The 26,051-nt window shown below is 39.6% G+C and overlaps 1 protein-coding gene across 1 annotated transcript; it reads right to left on the reverse strand.

Annotated features, from left to right (window-relative positions):
• Positions 1–1,639: 1,639 nt before the first annotated feature.
• LOC121729589 (homeobox protein slou-like) lies at positions 1,640–19,945 on the reverse strand. Its single transcript, XM_042118148.1, has 4 exons — positions 19,852–19,945; positions 3,014–3,499; positions 2,365–2,563; positions 1,640–1,781 (listed from the first exon to the last, which is right to left on the reverse strand). The coding sequence occupies exons 1-4, from the start codon at positions 19,943–19,945 to the stop codon at positions 1,640–1,642; spliced, it is 921 nt and encodes a 306-aa protein (XP_041974082.1).
• Positions 19,946–26,051: the final 6,106 nt, after the last annotated feature.

Raw genomic sequence — 26,051 nt, forward strand, 5'->3', positions numbered from 1 at the left:
ATGAAAAAAGTTCTTAAATCGGTTAAGTTTTGGAGAAGGAATCAGGGGACAACAAATCGTTGATTTTCTGAATTTTCTGCAGTTGTCTCTATCGCGTTCTGCGGTATAGGCTTGAGGTAAGGGAGACAGCTATAGATATTACACGTACTTTTTTTTCATTTCTCTAGCCCCTGTTGTATCCTCTTAAATGCTCTTTAACTCGGGTACCCCATCTTACCCTGCCACCTAGTAAGTATGTATTGCTATTTCTTAAATATAAATTTTATAATATAATAATATTTGAGATCATTGTGTATATTATCATTTATCAGATTCAAATGTCGTTAGGATACGAATTTTTGGAACGGAGAGACTTTATGCGGTCAACAACCAATAGCAACTCCTTCGGAATAAAATCATAGTCGCCTGACGAAATGGTGACTGTCCGATCCTCGCGTCAAGCGATCGCGAACGACAACAAACCAAATAATATGCCACTTTATGAACTAGGCTATAGGTTTTTCTACCGCCATCAATTGAACGACCGATGCCACCGCTGCTGTGTATTGGCGTAGAGCTAAATTAATCCTATAACCATCATAAAGTAACATTTTATTGGAATTTTTGTCAGTCGCGCTCGCTTGCGACAAAGATCGGAAAGCCACCTTAACTCCTAAAAGTCACATCATAACAGCTTTTGAATATGATAACTTTACGTAATAAACCTTTGTCATTTACATTAAACATTACAGGCTATGTTTTAGAAAGAATGTACTCGAACTACATACAGAAACCTACCTATTACCTAAGTAACAACATTGTCTATCACTAATATACAACCTACAGGTACTCTATATGAAACATTATGTGACTAGAGAGTAGAGACCACAGGACTATCCTTTTATAGTAGGCGTGTTGAGTATTTTAAGACAGTGTGTGTGGGACAATCCTTATTCCTTTTATTGTAGGTGTTGTGAGTGTTGTACTTAGAGACCCGACTATTATATCTCGAATATCGTTTGGCTCTAAGGCTGTTTCACTCGTAAATCCTGATAGAGAATCGCAGGTCGTTTCAAATTGCAAGACGTCGAACGAACTGCAAACTGAAAACTAGGGGCCTGTCAGACAGAGAGCGGTCACGACTCACGCGTTCAAGAATTATGAGGCGGTCAGAACTCCTCCTGTGTACGTATCTCTAGATAATGTAATACAACACAAAGAACGCAAAACTGACCGCTAGAATGCTTGACCGCGTGACCGGTCTCTGCCTGATAGGTCCCTTATTTATCGCTCGCGGTATCAGATAATTATTATTATCAGGTTCTTTATTTAAAAATGCATCGCGACGTTGCAATAATATATGAACCTAGAAGTGGGTTAAAAATGCCATAGAGATGTGACCATTATCCTCTCCTTATTTTCACACAAATTGTCCTGTGCTCACTGTATTCTGATTCAGTGATCCGCAAAGTGTGTGATGCGGGCTAATTGTGATCTATCGGCTGGGTTTGACGTAACGCGACCAAACTACGTAGGTCCCCCATCTGCCTAGGAATCGACTTCTCTGATAGTACCTTGAACACTAAAAGTTTGCGGAACACTGTTCTAATCCCTCGCGGCCAATAACTTCTCTCTATGTACAGTCTACTGAGTCCCCGGCTCATAGATGGCAGTGCATGTAGGCGGGGTAGGGCGGCAGTAACGCGCACGCCAGCGGCAGAGAGTGCAGGTCCCGCTCGCCGCTCGCCGCTTGCGCCCGCAGCTGCTCGAGCCGCAGTTGATTCTGACGCTTCCATTTCGTTCTAGAAGATGAGGTATAAGTTAAAAACACAGAGGAAATTCAACAATCAATACTACCCTGATTTTTTAAAATAAAATAAGGGAGCAAACGAGCAAACGGGACACCTTATTGAAAGCAACTACCGTCGCCCATGGACACTCGCTACATTAGAAGAGCTGCAGGTGCGTTGCCGACCAAGGTCAAAAAGCATCCGACATTATAATAATCAGTCAGTCTGGCCCCATGCTAAGTTCCTGAAGAACTTGTGTTACAGGTACCAGACAACGGAAATATATTTAATAATTTTATACTATACATATATTTAAGATTTTTATTATATGATACACGTCATATTTAGTACACATCCATGACCCAGGAAGTTTGAAAACTTTTTGTTCCGTCGGCGGGATTCGAACCCGCGCTCCCCGGCTTGAGCTACCAACAGCCCACCAACTGAGCCAGAGGTCGTCGTCATTATGGAGATTTTATAAAGGTACAATGTAAATGCAAAAGACTAGAAATACTTGTAAGTAATGATAAATGAAATGTCAATTACCTGTTGGTAACAAAGAGAATATAATCACTACGTTGTTGGTATGACTCACCGTCTGTTCTGGTACCAGGTCTTGACCTGCGTCTCGCTTAGGTTCAGGGCGTCGGCGACGTCGCCGCGGTCGGCCACACTCAGGTACTTTTGGCAGCGGAACTTGCGCTCGAGGTAGGCGAGCTGCGCGTGCGTGAACGCCGTGCGGCGCCGGCGCGGCTTGCGACCCGAGCTGGGGCCGCTGCGGGGACCTTGACGGTCTGGGGCAAAATGTTTGTTTATGAAACACTAGATGCTCAAATCCACTTGCACATACATTTCTTTGACAACTATGATGCTAACTAAACTATTACTTAGGCGTTTATTTTATTTTTTATTTATTTATTTAAATCAGGCTATGTAGGCCCATAAAATATATACCTTAATGACTAACATACATAAAAATTATATAAACTTAACAACTACACATTATCACGAATTAACGGCGTCGTGACGCGCGCTTCATTCCGGAGTCTCCCCCGGAACCTTCGATAAACCACATCAGTCGGCCAGAATTCGTCCACTTCAAAGGTCGGGAGCAGATGCGTCGATATGTTTATGTCTTAAAGGTAATCTTGGGTCCAATACTAAATCTTCTGTCTTTCTCGTTCCTTTTATTCATGATCTTTTGACTATCAATTTAACAATAGCAGACGAATGCAAATTCATACCTGAAGAATCCTGTGAGTCTCTCTGCGAGCTGCCGGCCATGACGGACGCGAAGCCCGCCAGCAGCTGTGACTGGAACGAGTTCTTGGTCAAGTCCATCGACCGCCCGTAGATGCTGTCCGGGAACGTGCCCATCTCGAACCCACTATCGCCCTCCTTGTTACTCTCCCTATCCGGCCTGTACAAGTGAAAGAGAGAGCCTTCGTATAGCTTCGCTGGTTCGTCAGATTTGTCCACCTCGTTTTCATCCTCTTTGAATGATGGTGTGAGGTTGGTGAGTCGGCTTCCGTGGTATTCGCTAGCCTCTTCTCTGTTCGGTTCTATTCTCTTTCCTGCTTCATCGTAGTTTTCGTCGTAAGGATAGTGTAGTTTCTTTGGGGACGATGTCTCTGACCTGTTATCTCCGACCGATATGTCGTCTTCGACGTCAGAATCGTTAGACTTGGCTGATCGGTTGCTTATGATGTCCTCATCGTCAGTAGCGGAACCTGTAACAAAATTATAATATTACTTAAATTACTAATACTAAGATTATATTAGGCTCTAACAATGAGCTCGACGTTACTTTTTGTCTTCTCACCATGGGGCAGTTTGTATGTCATCGATTTAGTTCACATTGTTTGCCTCTATATATTATGCTGTTTCGATGCCGTACATATTTATTTATTTATTTAACTCAGGCATCTTGGCATCATAATATTACAGTTACCTCCACGTCTAGCGCGTTACCTATATTTACGTAGATATTGGGAGATTCAAATTTACACTTTAAAGGTGAACAATCGCAAAACACTGATTCGTTTGAAGAATAATTGACGGAAGCACTACAATGTTGCGAGCTCAGCTCCAGCAAATGTTTGTTTTTAACCTACATTCCCCAACAAAGGTAGACAATACCGTCGTTACGTAAAAACAATCAAAAGAAAATCGCTTTCATCGCATCCGCGAGATCCTGACGACTCACAAACGAAGACAAAGCTACATAAAGACAGATGGAGGTTTCTGCTCTAATTAAAGCCCAGGGCGCTTCCACTTCAGCGATTGAATACGGCTGAATGCGGTTTAGCGAGTGTAACTCGACCAACCTACGTTTGCACCTCCCGTCAATGCGAGTACTCCACGCGAGGCGCAAACCTAGCTTGGGCGGGTTGTATCTTCTCTATGTACCTTTGTGTCTTTTAATTTACATGAAAATGGTGGAGAGTGGGCATTCATGCCGACGCTTTCATGGCGCGGCTAAACATTCTTGCGATTACTCGTTATTTCGGAGCGCGCTCGAGTGGTCTCGTAAAAATATGTTTTACTTTAATGTACGCGCATATCATAACGGGCCGCAGTGCAAAGGTTCTCTTAGTTTTAATATAAAGTATCGCACACCTTGGCTGTCCTAATAAAGTGTTTTATACAAATCAGAATCAAGTATGATTATAGAAAAAAATTATAGAAGCAGTAGCACTAATGCCGTACACGCTCTTGTCAATGCAATTGCATAAGTTGTTCTTGAGACATTTAAATGAAGAAAATAGATCTTCTGTAAGCCACCGAAGTCATAGTTGTATTGCCCCAAATATAGTCCCATATATTTTAAAATGTTACCAACATCGGAAGATACATTAGCTATGTCCACACTATGCAATTTCATCTTCAATTTTCGTCATCTTCTTTTTATCCAACTTTCGTTTGGCATATTCAATAATTGAATGCGTCAAAATCCACCCGCGTTGGAAAGAAAAGTATCATAAGCGAACGCTACAATTTCAACACGCGTCACGGGCATACCTCGCGTTCGCTGTTGACTGCGCTATAAGGGTCAATTCAGACCGCAACGTGACGAGGCGAGGCGCGACGCGACGCGACCTAAATTTGTATGAATTTGACAGATGTCGTCAGCGTGAGACGTCTTGCGAATCTGTCAAATCCATACTAATTTAGAAATGCATCTACGCGTCGCGTTGCGGTCTGAATCAACCCTAACGCATGCCCTTGATGAACAAAAAAAGGCACAGTGTGGACAAAGCTATTGACGTATATCCGTTCAACTGTCCATTTTTTTATTGGCACGTCTGTCACGATATTTTCGAAAATTTTATAAAAATAAATTAATAAAAAAGATGAATGATCTACTCTCACGCTGCGACTCTCAGCTCGTCGTGATGTGCGCGTACTTTCGGGGTCTTCGGGGTCGATGAGGACGCGTTAATGTTGCCGCATGAACTCCGCAGGACCTCGTTAGGCGACCACCTTTAGAGCCCCTTATATTTAATCAATACTTAACTGACGTTTTGTGGGGATATGTCCTATTGTGGCCCCGCCTCCGTATGTCCAATTAGGATCGTTTCCGTATTCAATGCTCATGTAAAACATCGTATTGTATATGAATTAAGCAAAGTGCATAGAGTACATGTATTCATTATGTATTCATCTTGCCAATAAAATTCCAATTTGGTTAGGTAGGTATAATAGAAAATATGTGCAAATTTTTATTAAAAGGCTTCCAGTTATCACTTACAATATTTAAACGTATATTAGACTCAGACTTGTAGAAGTGAAATTAAGATACAATTTATTAGATGTCATACACTGATTGTAACTACAATTACTTGATTGTTACTAAATGGTAATTTAAACTTTTTCAGTGTTTTTTGATAGTACACAATTTTTTATAGCAAATAGAATGTAAAATTCGGAATCCAGACTGCTAATTTTGAAGTGAGACGTCATACTTTGATTATTTTAATTTTAACTACTTGCAGTATAATTAACACCTCCTATTCAGTAGTCAGAGCCAGTTTCCGAAGTTCTAGAAGTCGCTTACGCATCTGACGCCTAACAATGATAGCATAGGTACAACGCGCACAATTTACAAAGACTATAAAAACAACACGATTTGAACAATACGATCCCTGCATAAATTATTTGGATGACTCTCGCGATCGCTTGTTTTGAAATCTCGTTGCTCGCATTAAGTCTGATTGGCGAACTGTGCCGGCGAATATATTTGGCGGGATTTGCCTTGCTAATGCCGACAGACCTTTTCGTAACGCCCGAGGCGTTTAAAAAACAAGCTAAATGCTCGTTACGCGAAATTCAAATTTTGAATCTTGAGTCAAATGTTCTATTTTCATTTTTGAGAGTTTCTGGTCTAAATAAGTATGTATTTAAAAAAAGGAAAGTTATTTTTATAGTTGGGTGCCTGACCTATAGGTTGATCTGTCGTACATGCGGCATATACAGTATGCGGAATATACTGTGTACACATATATACATAATATGTACCTAATTAAATATAACAATTCAGAATAGGTTGCACATGCACATGCACTTCTAAGGAATCCTTTTTAACAATAAACAAATATTTTCATCGACTATGAAATTAAGTAAGTGAACTAAGAAAATACTGAAACAACCAGAGATGTTAGTTAATAACTTGAGTGATGAAAATGATTAGAAAATGAAATTAGTAGACACCACCGTGTTCCTAGGTATAACGCTGGTGTTTGTGTTAATTACTTGTGGACTGTATTCGAAGTTAAGATATAAAAATATAAGATATATAAAAAAAGTTTATTACGTTGAATAAAAGAAACTGTTGCACCCCGGCCGGGGTGGTTTCATAAAAGGAAGTGAAGTTGAAGCACAGATTACTAAGTTGAAGGAAGTCCGGTGTTGCCAGCCTTTCTGTGTTGCTAGATGACACGTCTTGACAGATGCTGGATTGCTTGTGTGTTTTGCCCGTTAAAAAGGGAATAACCGTGTATGGTTATTCTAATCGCGAAATCGCGTCGATACACTGGCAGATAAGCTTAGTTCTGCAGCATATGCTGTTAAAAAAATTCGTGAAATCGGTGATGTAGAGACCGCGCGATTAGTTTACTTTAGCTACTTTCATAGCATAATGTCTTACAGCATCCTCTTGTGGGGAAATATTTGTGCTGCAGAAGCGAGCTATTCGTTCTATTTATAAGATGTCATCTTTTGAAACTCTAAGAGAAAAATTTAAAGAAATAAGAATTCTGACCGTCGCATCTCAATACATTTTGGAAAATCTTTTATATGTTAGAAAGAACATAAATATTTTCAAAAAGAAAAGTGATAATCATAATGTAAACACTAGATATAAGAACAAGTTAGCAATACCAATGTTCAGACTAGCCAAAGTAAGCAAATCCTTTAAAGGCCAATGTATACGCCTATACAATAAAATCCCAGGAAATGTTCAAAATCTACCTCTAAACAATTTTAAGAAAGCAGTTAAAGAACGTTTGTGTGCTAAAACGTATTATAAAATTAATGATTTCATCGAGGACAGCACACCTTGGGAATAGGGTGGCTCCATGCAGGTTACTTTTCTTTTATTTTTGTTACATAGCTGTAAGCCATAACATTGTAATTTTCCATTTTTTTAGTAAAAAATCCCCGTGCGAGTTTCTTACGCCGGTTCTTCTTGGCGGGGTAGTTCCCGAACCGGTGGTAGGCAACGTAGTTTCTTTGTTCGACTTTCAAAAAGTGTATCATGATACCCATTTTGAATAAAAAGATATTTTATTTATTTATTAGTGGCCTGCGTGTGAGGCCTGAGTGTCACCAGCAGCTCAACAGGAGAAACAGAATAAAAGAAGAATATCTAACAAATCTAGGCTCTATATCAGGTTTTTCTGATATTTTGGATAGAGCCTAGATTTGTTTTTAACAAGGAAGCGAATCAAGGACAAACAATCCCACTGTCACGTAAATCAGAGACAAACAACACCACCTCATCACCTGGTGCAAGTACCAGGAGAGCATGATCGCTCCACTCGTCAGTTCAACTCCCAAGTAAATCTGGAACAAACAATCCCACTCTCATAAGAGTGGAATTGTTTGTTCCTGATTTACTTATAAATCAGGGACAAATAACACCACCTAATTACCAGGTGCAAGTACCAGGAGAGCATGATCGGAGCTCGTCCCGGCCGACGGGGCGCCGACGATCAAGCGCAAATTACACGAGACCCCGCGGCGATACACGATCACAAGATCTTGGTACTTGCTAGTAAGGTAGGTCATGGATTTTAGGCTAACGTGAAATGCAGGATTATATTTTATGAAAGTGTAATGTAGTAATTATATAATTATTATATGAACATTGAATCCTGAATAATCAAAACTATCTAAAAATATAATTGCAAGCTGAATACTGCCAGAACCAACTTTTGCATTACTGAGTTGATATAGTACTTCTAGTCTAGTTTTTCATGTTTCGCAAAATGATATTATTGTTCGCGATAACTCTGCCCAAGAAAACATAATAAATGAATACAATATACTGATGTTTAAATCTCTGTAGACTGTAGAGTGTACAAAAGTAACTCATATATTATTATGTAGTAAAACCACGTGACGACCAAAAAGATAATGGTTTGGAAAAATGACGGTTTGGGGCCTATTAACAAATAGGTCCCAAACCGTCATTTTTTTAAGAAATCAAAAGATATTTGCAAAAATTGTCAGAAAACAGTAAGGTTGGGTTGCACCAGAGGTGCAGTTAAAGTTATGGTCAAAGTTATGGTTATAGATAAGGCTAATTTAACAGAAGACGTTGCTGGTCCGACAAGGCTTTAAGAACGTGGGCGGGGGCGCTGCTGGTAAAGGAGAACTGTCAAAAATGGCGTTTTTGTATGATGAAAGCGTTAGTTCCTTTTTTCGCCATGTGCATTATAGCCTTGTCGAGCTCTATGGTTATGGTTAAATATGGCGATGGCGTCTTGATCGTGTCCATTTTTAACTTTAACCAAAGATTTGATATTTTGCATTGTAGTTAAAGTTTTAGTTAAAGTAAGTTGGTGCAACCCACACTAAGTATACACTGTACATAACTATCGTGATTAATAAATAATATAATAATAATAAACCTAAATGAATCTTCCCGGCGGATCGGTCTCGGGATGAACTTGGACAAGACGAAAGTCATGTTCAACGAACATGTTCTCCCGAGACCGGCTGCAGTTAACGGTGTCTTTCTCGAAGTCGTAACGGAATATGTATATTTGGGGCACATACTGCAGGTAGGTAGACATAACTTCGAGAGAGAAACCGATAGGAGGATACAGTTGGGTTGGGCAGCATTCAGGAAGTTAAGCCACATTCTCACGTCGCATATTCCGCAGAGCTTGAAGACGAGAGTCTTCGATCAATGCGTGCTTCCCGTTATGACCTACGGGGCGGAAACCTGGCCTTTTACAGCAGGGCTAGCTCGTAAGTTTTCCGTCGCTCAGCGTGCTATGGAACGCGCTATGCTCGGAGTTTCTTTAGCGGATAAGCTTCGAAATGAAACAATTCGTCAAAGAACTAAAGTCACCGACATAGTGCAGAGAATCAGTACGCTGAAGTGGAACTGGGCTGGTCACGTAGCTCGAAGAACAGACAATCGCTGGAGTAAACTTACTCTGGAATGGAGACCAAGGCTGGGAAATCGGGGTGTAGGTCGACCTCCAACTAGGTGGGACGACGATCTCCGCTTAGTTGCAGGCCCCTGCGAGTAGCAGGAGATCGGTCATCTTGGCGTTCATTGAGAGAGGCCTATGTCCAGCAGTGGACGACTATAGGCTGATATATGATAATAATAATTAATCATCTAAATTATATTCTAAGAATAATAAATATCAAGACTGGTGTGTCGCGCTTCTAACCTTTAATTATGGGGTGTGCGATATTTTAATTGTGCAATTGTAGAAGCCGGAGTCGATGAGGGCCAGAGGGCGGAGTCGAGTGCCGATTGTCCCCGTATTAGTGTCTTCGGTTGTTGGAGGGCTAGGGTTAACCCTTCGATAGCCCCATTTGTAGTATTTGTTATTGTTTAATGATAGTGTTTATTGAAATAATGATTTGTGGTTATGCAAATATTGGTCTTTGTTTTGAGCGCTTACGGATTTTGCCGCGATGCAATTTTCCTGCTTTCGAAAAGCGGCCGTAAGATTGAGAAGACTAAAGGTTATGGCCAATAAAATCACAATCGCTTTATTCGTTTCTATCACCCCACAGACGTGTAAAATTTCTAACGCTATTCTGTAATTTTCGTTTAAAGTACATATTAACTATCTTCAACAGAAACTTTTGCACAAAAGTGTCATAGCAAATGTAAAAAGTGTAAATGACGAACTTACAAAGCCTAAATATAGTAAATATAATTTTGCTACAATTAAAGTTAATTTTAGCAAAATTATATTTACCTAGCTATTTCAATTAATTAAATCAAATTAGGATCACAATTATTCATGACGGACCATTAAGCGCATCCGACGGCTTTCTGATAGGCCTATAACACGTCGCTATTTTAAAGCTAAATATTTTTTTTTTATATTTTAATCTGTACAAATCTGCAACAGCAATTAGTCTTCATGTTACCTATATTCTTTACTTACCTGACAAGAAAGCTGATTGTTGCCCCGTACCAACGGAGAAGTCGCAAATGTTATGTTTGCCTGTGTTGCAAGTTGCAGTACAGAAGTTACTGTAACATAATTACTGTCCTTTGGGGTTATAGGATATTGATATAATAATACGTCTATTTCTCCTCATTTTGTATATTCATATTCGAAGAATAATAAAAACAATTCAGCCTCAAAATAAACGACTGCCTTATTAGGTACATAAATGATAAACTTAATTTATTAGGCTCAAACGCACATAATACCTTTCAGGTTCGTGGTAAGGAAACTAAACGTGAAAATTATAAGACTAAAATGAATAATATTATGATTTATTTTTTTTATGAAATAAGGGGGCAAACGAGCAAACGGGTCACCTGATGGAAAGCAACTTCCGTCGCCCATGGACACTCGCAGCATCAGAAGAGCTGCAGGTGCGTTGCTGGCCTTTCGAGTGGTAATAGGGGCGGGTACGGAAGGGAATAGGGGAGGGTACGGAAGGAAATAGGGGAGGGTAGGGAAAGGAAAAGGGTAGGGGATTGGGCCTCCGGTAAACTCACTCACTCGGCGAAACACAGCGGAAGCGCTGTTTCACGCCGGTTTTCTGTGAGGACGTGGTATTTCTCCGGTTGATCCGGCCCATTCGTGCCGAAGCATGGCTCTCCCACGTCAAAGAAACTTTATAACTATTTATATTTTGTAGGATTTTATCCATGAATTATTAATTCATGGATCTACAAAATACTTAATCATCATCAAATAAGTAATATAGTTTGTTTGTAAAATTATAGATCTGCCACCCAAATTGAATAAACATTTTTATAATGATTAATATATATTCAAATTTTAGTTTTTTTTTATTGAGCCTAAATTTTAGTCTGCGTCCTAATTTTAGCCGTAACAAATGCCTATTATAAATGTTACAAAACTATACGTTATACAATATACGCAATATAGTATTATTTCACAATATCTAAGAGAGGGTTAAAAACAATAGACACATGCCAAAAATACTCTAAAAGAAATTCGGGCCGTGCTCGGTGCTCGTCAGTTGACCCGCGGGCCGCGGTCGCCGAAAATAATCTTTTCTTTTAAAAGGGGCCGCAAGTTCTGAACTAACGGCCTCTCGTACGTGACCACTCGACCTCCAACTTTGTAAGTGATGATTAAAAATATTTATTGGAGTACTAGCTGCTGCCGGTGGCTTCGTTTACGAAAAACACGTGTAGGCGCGTGATTATAATAGCCTTAAAAAAATCTGAATGTGTGTGGAGCATGCAACATAACGATACTATAGTAATTACTAATTAGTTAATAGTATAAAACTTAGATTATGTATAAAGAGAATAGTATTTAGTTCATAGTATAAAACTTAGATTATGTATAAAGAGAATAGTAATTAGTTAATAGGATAAAACTTAGATTATGTATAAAATTCGGCTCATAAGAATAATTTTATTCTCATGAGTCATGTAACAATATTATTCAAAGAGTACCTAATATCAACAGGATATCTACAACAAACTCAAAATTATTATTAATATGTATAATATTGAGTTCTAGGTAGAAATTAATGTTTTGAATTAAATAATTAATTAAAAACATTAATTTACTCCGCGTAAGACGACGCTATTTGGTCCAGTTATATTATTCGTTATTGTTTTCTAGACCCATATAATATTTTAAATATATTTCATATTTCATATTTCGGGTTCGTATTGTATCCGGATCGAACAGTTCGAACTAGTGCTTAGGCAACATCCGAATTCGGTCCGAGTTTTCTAGGCTCATATTTCTCGTATTCAGGTTCAGATCGGCCGTAGTGCAGAACCGCTCTTTGTCTATAATATTATTATGATCATACTACTGCAACTGCACTGGTTCGGGAACTCGCAGACAAATCGCCGTAAGGAACTCGCTCATTAGGCTATTTAATAAATATCTAGGTAAAAATATTAAATTAATCAGCGTCTTTGATTTAACCACTTCTACATGATCACCAATCAATACACAAAGGCAATTAATTGATGATTACGGTGCACGGCGCATATGCTCTCGAGCGCAGCGTGGCGCCTCTCATGCGCGCACACGCCGGCACGTGCGCCATCTCCACTGTCTATGGCAGCCGCCTCTTGTCTATGGACCGATTATAATACTAGTTATTCGTAGTTAATTGACTTAGAACTAACTTTGTTTTGTATTTGGAGTTTGAATTATAATAAAGTATTGCTCTTACCGCTTGTAAGGTCACTTGGGCAAGGTCTTTGTTCTTTATTTATTATCACAAAAGATATCTATGAAAGAAATCAAAATTGCAAAACTGTATAACAATTTATTGGAGGTTGAAGTATTTGCATTTGATTAGAGTTTGTATAAATTTGATTATACAAACGGGATCTTGGATAGAACATCTTACTCTTATATTGGATGTTATGATTGAATATGATTATGCACATTTCACAAAAGTATGCATGTAATTCGTTTTGGGCCAGGGTTAGTTAAAAAAAAAGTGAAATTTTGTCCGTTTGTCACAATTGTTTACGCTTGAGTGACGAAACCCAATGACGAAACCGGTTTTATGTGAAGATTATCCCCGAAAAATCTACTATTACCGCGACATTAACAAATTTCGACACTAACGAAGTTAAGGTACACAAAATTTAGTAGCAAGTAGCAAGTTAAAATTTAGTAAGTACTAAACTAGATAATAATTAGAATTTAGTTACTACTTATCATTTTAATACGTGTAAACCGGCCATTAGCAACGAATGTAGAATTGAGGTACGGTATATTAGTTTTGAGTGATTCATCTGTGAAAATGTTAATATTGAAGGTTTACAATATAGTAATTACTTCAAATTGACACCATGACTACACAAACTAAAGCAAAATCATCGTTTTATTACCTACGTAACCTACGAATAATAAAAACTAAGGAAAAGTAACTCCGTCTAAAAACATGCTCCACAATACTTGTCAAAAAAGTGTACCTTAGGTCACATTTCAATACATTTGCAATATTTAGGTGACCTTGAGCGGTACTAGGCTAACGTTACATGACAGATCAAAAGGAACCAAATTTAAAACGGTAATAGTATGGGAATTACGATTCCTTAGTTTTTATTATTCGTAGATCGTAACTGTTCAAAATTTTATTATCAGTTTCAAAGTACCTAAGGCCTAGCGCGCACCACGACTTTAAGCAGCGCGATTATTTTAACGCAGAAATACAACGTATGAGTTAGTAAGACAGTGCGCGCACATGCGAGTAAATAATCGCAGCAATTTTAAAATTGTGATTTGTCACATTTTGCTGCGACTGCTCGCGACGCGATTGTCATGAAAATAAAATGCAGAATATGAAATTGTGTGGTACCGCGCGCACTGCGCGCACACTCGGGCCGGCCGGCAATTCATTTGTGTTTCATCTGTCTACAGATTAATACATAATTATCATATTCTGTCCAACAATAAACATCGTAGTGGTTTATATTAATTATACTCTTTTTTTTTTTTTTTTTTTATGAAATAAGGGGGCAAACGAGCAAACGGGTCACCTGATGAAAAGCAACTTCCGTCGCCCATGGACACTTGCAGCATCAGAAGAGCTGCAGGTGCGTTGCCGGCCTTTTAAGAGGGAATAGGGTAATAGGGGAGGGTAGGGATGGGAAGGGAAGGGAATAGGAGAAGATAGGGAAGGGAATTGGGCCTCCGGTAAACTCACTCACTCGGCGAAACACAGCGCAAGCGCTGTTTCACGCCGGTTTTCTGTGAGAACGTGGTATTTCTCCGGTCGAGCCGGCCCATTCGTGCCGAAGCATGGCTCTCCCACGTATAAAATCCCACTTTGTTAAACATGTCGGCGCCTGTATCTCCAATGGAGTGTCCGCCTCCAAACGATACGAAGATAGACGTGGAACATTTGATAATCGCAGTACAAGAAAGACCACCATTGTGTTTTCATTCTATAATAGAATTTTCATTCTATAATAGCCAAAGAATTTTTTGAGATACATCCGAAGTTCATGGTATTTCTGATAAAAGAAACCTTTGATAATTCTATCCGCTGTAAAAGGATGAGTCCAGTATTGACGAATTTTCTTTTTTTTTCTTCTGATCCTCCGAAGTAGTAAATAAAGACAAGCAACTTGTACGAAATCCATGGTGAAAGTGAGCAAAGATCACTATGTATTTATCGCAGTGCGCGCACCGTACTCTCTGCGATTTTTTTACAGCGCGATTTTGAAATCGTGTCGCAAAAATAAAAATCGTGGTGCGCGCTAGGCCTAATACAACTACTGTTTGACAAATTTGTTATCAATATTCTTTATGAAAAACGGATTTGGCTCAAAAGCATGTCCATAGTTTGGATTAACACGTAAGCTACTTTTGTCCTCAAAAACACATTATTCTCATTTCTCAAGGAATAACGTTAACAAATAGGCTTAAACACGTCACCTTTTTGTGTTTTATTATTCCTAATCTATCAATCTATTTAATTCCTGAGTAATTTCTTTACTATTATGGCTTATAATTTCTTCATGTATATAAACGAGAAACTTGACTCTCTTAATTAGCGACGCGAATTCAAAATGGCACTGACAAAGTAACACTAAAATGGCCACGATTGCGTTAATCCCGCGCGTACGTGCCCAAGTGTGTGCGCTAGTCGTGTGGGTGCATACATTAGGACCTAATTTCCACCGCTAATCAGCACTAGATGAATTTTTCATACGGCCAATTTACAGCTGCCGCCATGTTAAATTCCATGTTAATTTGGCGCTCCTGAATATGTTTCTGTTGATTAGCTGTATGTTTGTAACACTTGACATCTCGAAAACACTTGAATATGAAAAACATGTAAATAACATTCGTATAAATCGTATGCAAATTCAAACTAAAAAGCAAGGAATAGTGGTAACCGCCCTTCTTTCCCTTACCTTAAAAATTATTGCACAATAAAATAAACTAAGTATGTTTTTTCCTTGTTTGTGAAGCAGATTTCCAACGTATTAGAGACAACGTTTCATAGATAGCCATAGCCATTGTGGTAATGTTTGGCTGATTATGTGTTTGAATATAATAATAATAATACTGATCATTTTATTTTCAGATTAACATCCATAGTATTTTTTTAAGTCACTAACTGTCCCGGCAAACGTTGTTTTGCTTTATAAAGTATTTCGCCCATATTATTTTATTGAAGTGACTAAATAAGTATGTCACCATGGCAACGTCCATCGCTATCCCGTCGCACAAACAATGGTCGCCGTCAGCCTCGAGTATTAATAATTATAGAGGTTGGTGATAATTTAAAAGTAAAAATTTAGGGTTGTATGTATTTTTAATGCCACATTATAAAAAAATAGAATTTAGGGGTGGACTACCCCTAACATTTAGGATTTAATTATATTTGAAAAATAGATGTTGGCCGATTCTCATAGATACCGGATAAGCACAAAAAAATTCATCAAAATCGGTCAAGCCGTTTCGGAGGAGTATGGCAACGAAAACTGTGACACGAGAATTTTATATATTAGATTACGTTACCAAACATTATCAGAACATTATACAAATCATCAATTTAAATGTTATTCATTTTACGGTTCACATTAAAATTATGACAAAACCTATCCTATTTTTTTTTATGAAATAAGGAGGCAAACGAGCAAACGGGTCACCTGATGGAAAGCAACTTCCGTCGCCATGGACACTCGCAGCATCAGAAGAGCTGCAGGTGCGTTGCCGGCCTTTTAAAAGGGTATAGAGTAATAGAGGAGGGTAGGAATGGGAAGCGAAGGGAATAGGGGAGGGTAAGGAAGGGAATAGGGGAGGGTAGGGAAGGGAATAGGGGAGGATAGGGAAGGGAATAGGGGAGGGGATTGGGCCTCCGGTAAACTCACTCACTCGGCGAAACACAGCACAAGCGCTGTTTCACGCCGGTTTTCTGTGAGAACGTGGTATTTCTCCGGTCGAGCCGGCCCATTCGTGCCGAAGCAAGGCTCTCCCACGTAAAATTTAATGAAATACATGTTTTTTTTATTAACCGTAGGTTTTTTGGTATTTTTGGCTTCTAGACATAACAGACCATCCATTTAAAGAATTAGGGACCATAATATATTCTGTCGTTATGGTAAGATGCCCGAGACATGAATAAATAAATGAGTATTCCAATGTCTTTTATGATATAGTTATAGGTCAGATGAGTGACCATAATATAAACAGTGAAAATGGCTGTTATATTTCGGTAATTGTGCCAACAAAAGTGATTTGCCAAATGATTTGCCGTAACATGAAAATTGACTTATGTCCTCAGAGTCTTAATAATATTTATGTTATCTAATTTCATTCAGAGGTTCAAGTGAAACAGGCAACATACACAGGTACACTTTTAAATTTTAAATCTAGAAGTGTATCTGTTAAAATTAAGCATTAATAAAGTATTGGTCATGGACAGACTGCCAATATTTAAATATCTAGTTTATAACAATTTATTAGTTTCAAATATAGTCCACCCAAAGAATAGTCAAAATAAATCACAATGATTCAATTGATAAATTCATCTTAGTTTAATTTCAAAAGTCGATTTTCTTTAAAACGATTTTCAAGTGATACCATAAAGTTAATAATATAGGTGTATTAACTTTATGAGTGACTAGATGTCCCGCACGGCTTCGCCCGCGTAAATTAGGAATTTTACGGAAACCGTACATTTTCCCGCAAAAAAATAGCATATGTTCCTTCACGTGGCCTACCCTATATATGTGCCAAATATTGACATAAAATTGCTCCAGTAGTTCGTGAGATACACCCTTTCTAACATTTTTCCCCGTTTTTTCTACATTTTTTTCTGTTTCTTCGGTCCTTTTAGTCTTAACGTGATAATCCTTACTCAATAAATGAGCTACTCGTATCTAACACTGAAATACTTTTTGAAGTCCGACAAGTAGTTCCTGACATTACCGCTTTCAAGCAAACAAACTCTTCAGGTTTATACTTTATAGTATAGATTTTTTTTAATCGCTTGACAAACTCAAGTCTCAATTTAAAAGACTATGAAAAGTACCAATAATAGAGTCATAATAGGCTCATAATCATGGGATGATGCATGGTATAATATGGTTGACATGATGATGACGAATGTAATTTGTATAGTAGCATATGCTTTCCGTTCTTAAAACAACGCCGAAACTCCCAAACTGGTATATATAAAGAATCAGGAGTTCTCTCAGCACCTTCCGAACCATGGTATACCTCGGTGCAGAATCTTACTTGTTGGTAAGCATATTATGCTTCCAACAAGTAAGATTTTGCACGTGCAAGAATACTTCTCACGAAACCGAAGTCACCACATGTTTCCATATAAATTTTGAGGAGTTCCCTCAAAATTTATATTGATCTTGCTTATGGATCCCTTCATCAGGTCACCACTTTTGTGAATATAATATTAAATATAAATTGGGATGATACCCTATACACCAAAAGAAACATTTTGAAAATCGGTTAACAAACGGCAGAGTAATCGTTGAACATAGAAAAACGAACATAACACCTCTCCCATTTTGAAAGTCGGTTAAAATTGTAGCCAGTAAGTAGCCAGTGGTAATAATTGTTATTCTGATGTATAAGCTATATTATTATTGCAAAGTTTCATTCAAATCAATGTAGTCGTTTTTGCGTGAAAGAGTAACAAACATCCATAAATCCATACATCCCAACAAACTTTCGCCTTTATAATATTATAAGTAGGATACACGGCGGTGCTACGCTGCGACGTACTCGTAGCTGCTACGCGGCGTAGCGCGACTACGGCGTAGACGTCGGTTGAGACCAAAATCAAATACGTAACACCTGACACAACATTCTTGCAAATTATTGTATACGTGGGAGAGCCATGCTTCGGCACGAATGGGTCGGCTCGACCGGATAAATACCACGTTCTCACAGAAAACCGGCGTGAAACAGTGTGAGTGAGTGAGTTTACCGGAGGGCCAATCCCCTACCCTATTCCCTTCCCTACCCTCCCCAATTCCCTTCCCATCCCTACCCTCCCCTATTACCCTATTCCCTCTTAAAAGGCCGGCAACGCACCTGCAGCTCTTCTGATGCTGCGAGTGTCCATGGGCGACGGAAGTTGCTTTCCATCAGGTGACCCGTTTGCTCGTTTGCCCCCTTATTTCATTAAAAAAAAATACGTGCATCTTCGAACGGTACAATAATATAATATCTATTAGTCTATTTAGCTTATGCACTTCATAGTTCTAGCTTATGCAGTTCACTTCACTACATAGTATAAAACAAAGTCGCTTTTTCCCTCATGTCCCTTAGTTCCCCTTAATCTTTAAAACTACGCAACAACTAATATTTAATAGATAGAGAGATTAAAGAGGAAGATTTATAAGTATAATAACATTCATTATGTATTGCGCGGGAACCGTACATTTTTCCGGGACAAAAAGTATCTTATGTCATTTTACGACACTCAAAGTACCTCCATGCCAAATTTCAGCAAAATCGGTTCAGCGGTTTGGGCGTGAAGAGGTAATAGACAAACAGACAGACGGACAGACAGACACACTGTCGCATTTATAATATTAATTATGGATGGATATTAGTGGCTCAGTTCGAGACGACCTCTGTAACTCAGTTGGTGGGCTGTTGGTAGCTCAAGCCGGGGTCGCAGGTTCGAATACCGCCAAAAAAAAAAAAAAAAAAAAAAAAAAAAAAAAAAAAAAAAAAAAAAAAAAGTTTCGAATACCGCCGACGGAACAAAAAGTTTCTCAAAGTTCCTGGGTCTTGGATGTGTATTTAATATGTGCATCATATAACAAAAATCTTAAATATATGTATAGTACAAAAATATTAAATATATTTCCGTTGTCTGGTACCTGGTAACACAAGTCCTTCAGGTACTTAGCACGGGGCCAGACTGACGTGGTGTGAAGCGTCCATATTATTATTATTATTTTATTAGTATGGATTAACATCGTTTCATAAAATATAAAAGTTTCTTTAAGCAACAAAGTGAAAAAAGCTCTTACCGTTAGCGGAATTTAAATATTGCGGCAGGAGTAATAACATATTTAACTCAAAATTAAGAAAATAATTTCTACTCTATAATTACAATAACGGTAAACATAGTAATAAGCAGTTTGATAAGTGCATTTCAGTAGTTATGTTAGGTTAAGTCTGCCTTAAGCGGAGAGTACCCATCCGGGGTTTTAGTGGGTAGACCCCAGGGGAGTCCCACATACCCGGCCGATATCCCCTATCCGCCGAGGAAGCGCATTTCCCATCTATCCCCCCAATTAGGGATTCTACTCGATATCAATCATTCAAGAGGTGACGACTTATGTTATATATATTCAAAGATAATATAGAAGAATATAAAAGAAGATTGAGAGGAGGTTAAAAAACGTATAAAAACTAAGTACCTGGCTGGACCGCCCCCGGCGCCCCCGGGCGCAGCACGTCCCCCAGCAGGTCCTTGATGAGGAAGGACTTGTGGCTGTCCTGCATGTTGTCCATCACTGCACGCCACACATCGTCCTCGACCAGAATCAATATCGCAGCCGCTCCTCGACTATCGATGCGATAATTTAAATTAATTGACACTCAATGTTCTTCGACTGCTAAATAAAGCGACTAAAGTGTCCGATATAATGAAGCACTAATTAGGACATCGAGATCCGGCGGGGACGCGGCGGCGGCGGCGGCGCTCGGCCCACTGCGGCCGGCGGCCATGTTCGAACCGCCCGAGCGGGAAAATCTTTTCATTTAGCAACGCCCTACCCCTAACCGACGTTACATACATTTTCTTGCGGTTTTCAGCCAAAATACCGCTTAAACGGGGTTTAAAGCGCGTTTAGCATGCGCGGCGGGGGCGGGGCCTGCGACTCCGCCCCCCGCCGCCGCCCAATGGCAGGCCCGCCGGGAACTTTCCGCGCGAACTGTTCGTAAAGTACGCATCGAATCGAGGGTTTAGACCTGCAGTTATTGAGGTTTTTAAAAGACCGTTTTGAATGTAAATCGAAAAGTTAAGCGGGGCAAAGAGGACGCCCGTGGAACTCCAATTATATTGATAGTCGGTGAGCGCCGAGGCCGGGGGCGGGGGGGCGGCCCTCGGGATATTGAACCATAACAGTTATTGTCGGCGGTGTATTCGCGCTATCGTGTTTTATTTTAAACCGTCCTGTTTGAATTCAAAATGAAACAAATTTTTAACATGTCTACGGCTAAAATAAGGGTTTTTATAAAGTTTGAGTACTATATGGGAACGCATCGTGCAATATTGCACGTACTACCCATACACTACCCATACACTACCAATGTATGCGACTCTTATCCTGAATACAAAGTAAATGCGAAGTACGTTAAATCCCTGATAAAAGTTCTGCGATCAGCGGCGCATGTTTTGGCTTTAAATATTGAAAAGACCCTTCACCCTAGCTGACAATTGGCAATGCTTATTGCTTTATTACACGTCGCCGCGCCGGTAGGTGCTTTATTACACCTACCGGCGCGGCGAGACAGTGCAAACAGACAATTTGATGGGCCGAGGCCCGGGAGCACTGTCTCTCCACTCTGCTCGGTAGATGTAATCAGATACTAATTTCTCTAGCCGAGCTGGATTTCTAACCGGTCCGTCGGTGCCCGGTGGGCCGCAGGTGCGGGTTGGCAGCGGGCGACATGAAGCAAGCGCAGACGACGTGCACCCGGCACCTTTATAGATTACTAGTAGACCTCCCGAACTTCGTTTCGCTGTTCAATCCGTCAAATAAAAAAAAGTCGACCCGTGCGTGGACCGGGCACAGGGCCCCCGCTACCATATGTGCAATGTGTGCAATGCACACGGGCGGCATCCTCTAGGGGCGCCAAATCGCCATCTTTAGGGCTACCCTGTTACGACAAAACGTTTGTCGTAACAGGGCCTACATTTATTTACTTGATGTAAGCTTTGTGTTGATTGAACCCAAAAAATTGAGGACAAGTTTTTAACCGAAATATTCCATGTACTTGCTGTAACCCAAAATGTGGATGAAATATTTCTGCAAAACGCTGTAAGCCACCCACCCAGGCTTACACCGTTTTGCATAAATATTAAATATTGCAGCGTTTTGTACCCGTAGTAGGTTAACAATCGCAAAAATTTGAGCTTATTTTTTTTTTTGCAAAACGCTGCAAACTAAGTTTGCTCCTTAATGTTTTATACTGGCAAATGTTTATATAGTATTTTAAGATAATTTTTAAAAATACGATAAAATAATGTTCTAATAAAAATTTTGAAATATTATAATTTTGAAATATTATAAGTAATCAGCTCATATAGATAGAAACCATGTACCTACACTGGATAAAATTTGGTAACGAGCTTAAGTTAAAAAATATTAAACTATTTTTTTGAAAGTTGACTTGTTATCAGGATACAGCGTTTTGTCGTAACAGGGTAGAGGGGCGCCAAAACCAAGGACCCAAAAAAACCCATAAAACACAGGTGCCAGTAACCCTTACGGGGGCCCTGACCGGGCATGCAAAGCAGTCAGTCCTTTGCCAGTTCTCTCACCGGTCGTGTCAGCCAGCCGTCCCACCTGATAGGAGAGAGCTGTGATGGAATAGAGAGTGCAGCCTGTGTATTGCGCACACATTTAGGCGCTTTCATATCTTGTATTTGGAAGATTTCGAAGAGATCAGCAGGCCGATCGCGCGTCGTGGACTTGGAAAATATTATCATTACACACTCGCGGTAGCCGCCGCCGCCGTCGTCGGCGCGTTGTTTTAAGTTTCAATCAAACTGCTCTAACTTCTATAATATTTGTCCGAACTCCAATTGTAATACTGTAAAGGACAGTTTGACATTTATTTATTATTGGTTTACCACAAAAGGCATACATATTCTGTCGCGGATTTTTTGTACATAATGATGAATACTGTAAATATGTAGAGCATTATTTGTATATGTATCATAACAATACTTTACGCAGCGCAAATAATGAATGAATGAATACTTTAATGTAAGTAATTTTGCGGCAAATTTTTGCCACATTTCTGCAATTTTCGGAAGGATCTCTAATATTTTTTCAGAATAAAACATAGCCTATGTCCATCACAAAAGATGTAGCTTTCCGTAGGTCCATACTAATGATTGAAAATCTCCAATCAGCAGTATGGAATTATAGCCATATGGCGCTCTTGGCGGGTAGGCGCACTTTGTCACACTCACTTTTATACATAATATTGTGTTACTGTACATGGTATTCCAGTAATTTAAAATTTGAAAGCATTATTTTTACTAGTCTATTTATTTAGTAGGAAATGAACGTTAAAAAACAATAGAAATGATCAAGTGTCTTCTGTAGGTATGTGTCGAGCTACGAAGTGGGTACGACCTCAGAATACTTGGATAGTTTATCCCGGGGGGGGGGGGGGGGGCCAGCTGCCCCCCCTGGATCATGTTGACGTTCCTACTAAGTATATTATATAGTACTTTTATCTATAAAAATTAAGAACGAATTTTTGCCATTTGTTTGCAATACAATTTTTACAACTAAAAATTATTATTTTTTTATTCTTTATAAACACCTAGTTTAACATTCATTTCCTACTAAATAAATAGCCGCCTACTTGTACTAAAAATATAACCCGTTTTGGGCGATATTGGCGATACCGGTCCGTCCACGTCGTGTCCCTGGGCACCTCCCCCGTGCCATCGTGAGCGTTTTCACGGTGACACGGGAGGGGTGGCTGAACGCCGGTATGGGCGAGTGTTTGCGTGCGTGTTTGTTTTGTATGTCTGGCAGAGCTCGCTGTGTGACGAACGAGCCCGCGACCCGGGGTGTCGGAGTTTAGTATGATGGGAGACCGTAATAAACAAAGTATACTCCGGGTGGGTCCCGGCTCCTCAGGAGCCGGAGAATCCCATGCGCCGTCTTCGGACGGTGGCCGGCCCTCGTATACGGAGGGGCCACTTATTACGAGGAAGGATGAGGGGGCCGCTAAGGCGGTGAGGAAGGACGAGGAGGCCGCTAAGGCGGCGAGACAGAGGGCCATTTTGGCGGCGTTAGGAGGAGGAGGGGATAGCGCGAAGAAGCGCGACAGCCCGAAGCTGGCGCCCATTACCGCGCCGGCGGCAGAGCTTCTAACGGACGAGGACATCGACTTCAGTCAGCCGCAGCCCAACGGCGTTGAGCGGATGCTGAAGTTGATGCAGAAGAAGAAGCTGAGAGGCGACAAGGATCTGCCGCGTGTCCTCTTGACACGCGACGTGAAAATGCCGCCTCCAAGCACCGGAAAAGACGACATTGGTAGAGACTCCCCTCGCGGTCGAGTCTCCCAACATGGACGTGACTTACCCGGACATGACAGCAAGGACTGGCTCTCGGACTCCAGTGAGATGTCTGGCATATCGCTGGACTCCGAGGGCCTGCCCGCACTCTCGGAGAGGACGCGCCGGAAGAGGCGCTCGGACGACGACATGACACCGCCCCTCAGCAAAGGAGCGGTGCCCAGCTAGGCTATTCTCTAAGGAACACGTTAAGGCTGTGGTCTCCGCTGTTATCACGGATGTCGCAGCCGTCACATCATTCGCTGTTACCACGGCTGTACAATTCGTATTCTCTAAGCTCTATTAGCTCGTCGACGATGTCTCGGCTGCCGCTGTCGGCGAGGCTGCGGCTCAGATAGTGGACTCGACTATAGATACATTTTTGTCTTAGGAATTTTAGTTATTTTGTCCCGATAAACTCTATATTATTAGAACTTTTATAGTAATAATCATTTGTAGTACATACTTGAACAAATTCAAATAGACAAAATTATTAATGCATCGAAAAAATATCCAAAAAGTTGAAAGTAAAAAGATATGAACCTGGGTCCTGGTATCCATTGAGTTACTCGTCGCATAAAAAAAAACTCGCTTGGCCTTCTACTCCTACGTATGTAAACAAAATATAAAGAATGTAAACAAAAGTGCAAACCGAGGGACATGCAATAGATTAAACTTCATTTAAATAATATAGCTTTAGTTTTACAAAAAGAATTTGTACTACGCGATAAGAGCAGTGTAACTCGGCTCGAGTGACCCGCGCCAACCACTTGAAATATTTCGTGGAACATATTTCATAATAAACATTGAATAGTCTTTGTCTGAGATTCGTGAAAGTCGGATTCTTGTTTAGTAAATCAATGTGGTTTTGTATAAGTGAATTAGTAATTAATATAAAAATCTAAATGTGTTGCGTAAAAATTTACTAATACTTATTGAATACTTGGTATGTAACTATGTACCCGCGTATGTTTAATGTTTTGTACTCAGTGTTCATACAAGCTCTAAGTTAAGTGTAAAAACTCGATAAAATCGCCGTTTAGTATGTAGAAGAAAGTTAGAGACTAGAAAGATTTATACAAAACGTGAATTTCAAGATTATTGTGTGTGGAGTTACAATTTTGTCATACAATGTCGGGAGTCGGGAGTCGGGGCTCGGGGCTCTAGCGACTTTGAGGTAAGCCGTAAGAGTTATTTTTATAGTGACTCAGTATTTGACTTTCGGTTTATACGAAAAAAAATTAAAACAGTACATTAATTAGGGTGTACATTTCAGTAAATTAGCACAAAATCATACAAAATCTTTGGCGACAGCCACGAAATAGTAGCTTTTCGTTTGACATTAAAAGTTGTAGGCGTTCGCCGAGGCTGTAATCGAAGCTGTAGGCTGTTGAGCTTAGAGAATACGAATTTCTTACATGAAATGTCAAAAAGTGATTCCATATCACCCCGCTTACAGCCGCGCGGCGCTAGTATCGAACAGCCTAGAAAACATAAACAAGTGAATACCAATCTCGATCTCACGGCTGTAACAGCCGATGTGATTACGGCTGTTTTAATATTTGCTCTTAGAGAATAGCACTGCAGAACCAAGAGAGGACGCGGCCGCCCGCCAACGACCGGACAATATGTCGGCTTGGCAAAGGCGCCGGCCGATCTGAACAGAGACCTACCTACTTTTTTACAAATTGTGTTTTCCGTTAAAAAGAATCAAAATGACGAATAAATATAAAAAAATAAAATGGATAACGAAAGGAATAAAAACGAGCTGTAGAACTAAAAGATCACTTCGCTACATGTTTTATAAACACAAAACTAATAAGAATAAAAATAAATACATAAAATATTCGAAAATATTACGCAAATGCCTGTATGTCTCACAAAGAATATTTAATGACAATTATCTACGTACTGCTAAAAATAAATGTAAAGCCTCTTGGAAATTAATAAATAATGAAAAAAATGACAAAAATAATTATGATATTATAAAGTACATAAAAAATGAATTAAATGGTACTATACTGACTAATCCAACTGACATAGCTAACGAATTTAATAACTATCTGACTAATCTGACTAATAATAATAATAATAACGTGACATTATCAAACACAAATAGTGAACGTATATTCAGCTCAATTTTTTTATTCCCATGTAGTTTAACTGAAATTGATAATGTAATTCGTTCATTAAAAAATACTAATGCTGAAGGTTATGATGGTGTATCCACGAAAATCATTAAGTATTGTAAAAAAGAGTTAGTCCCAATTATTTTACATCTTATCAACTTATCATTTGAAACTGGCAGTTTTC

This window comes from Aricia agestis, chromosome 8 (genome assembly GCF_905147365.1).
Source record: "Aricia agestis chromosome 8, ilAriAges1.1, whole genome shotgun sequence".
NCBI lineage: Eukaryota > Metazoa > Arthropoda > Insecta > Lepidoptera > Lycaenidae > Aricia > Aricia agestis.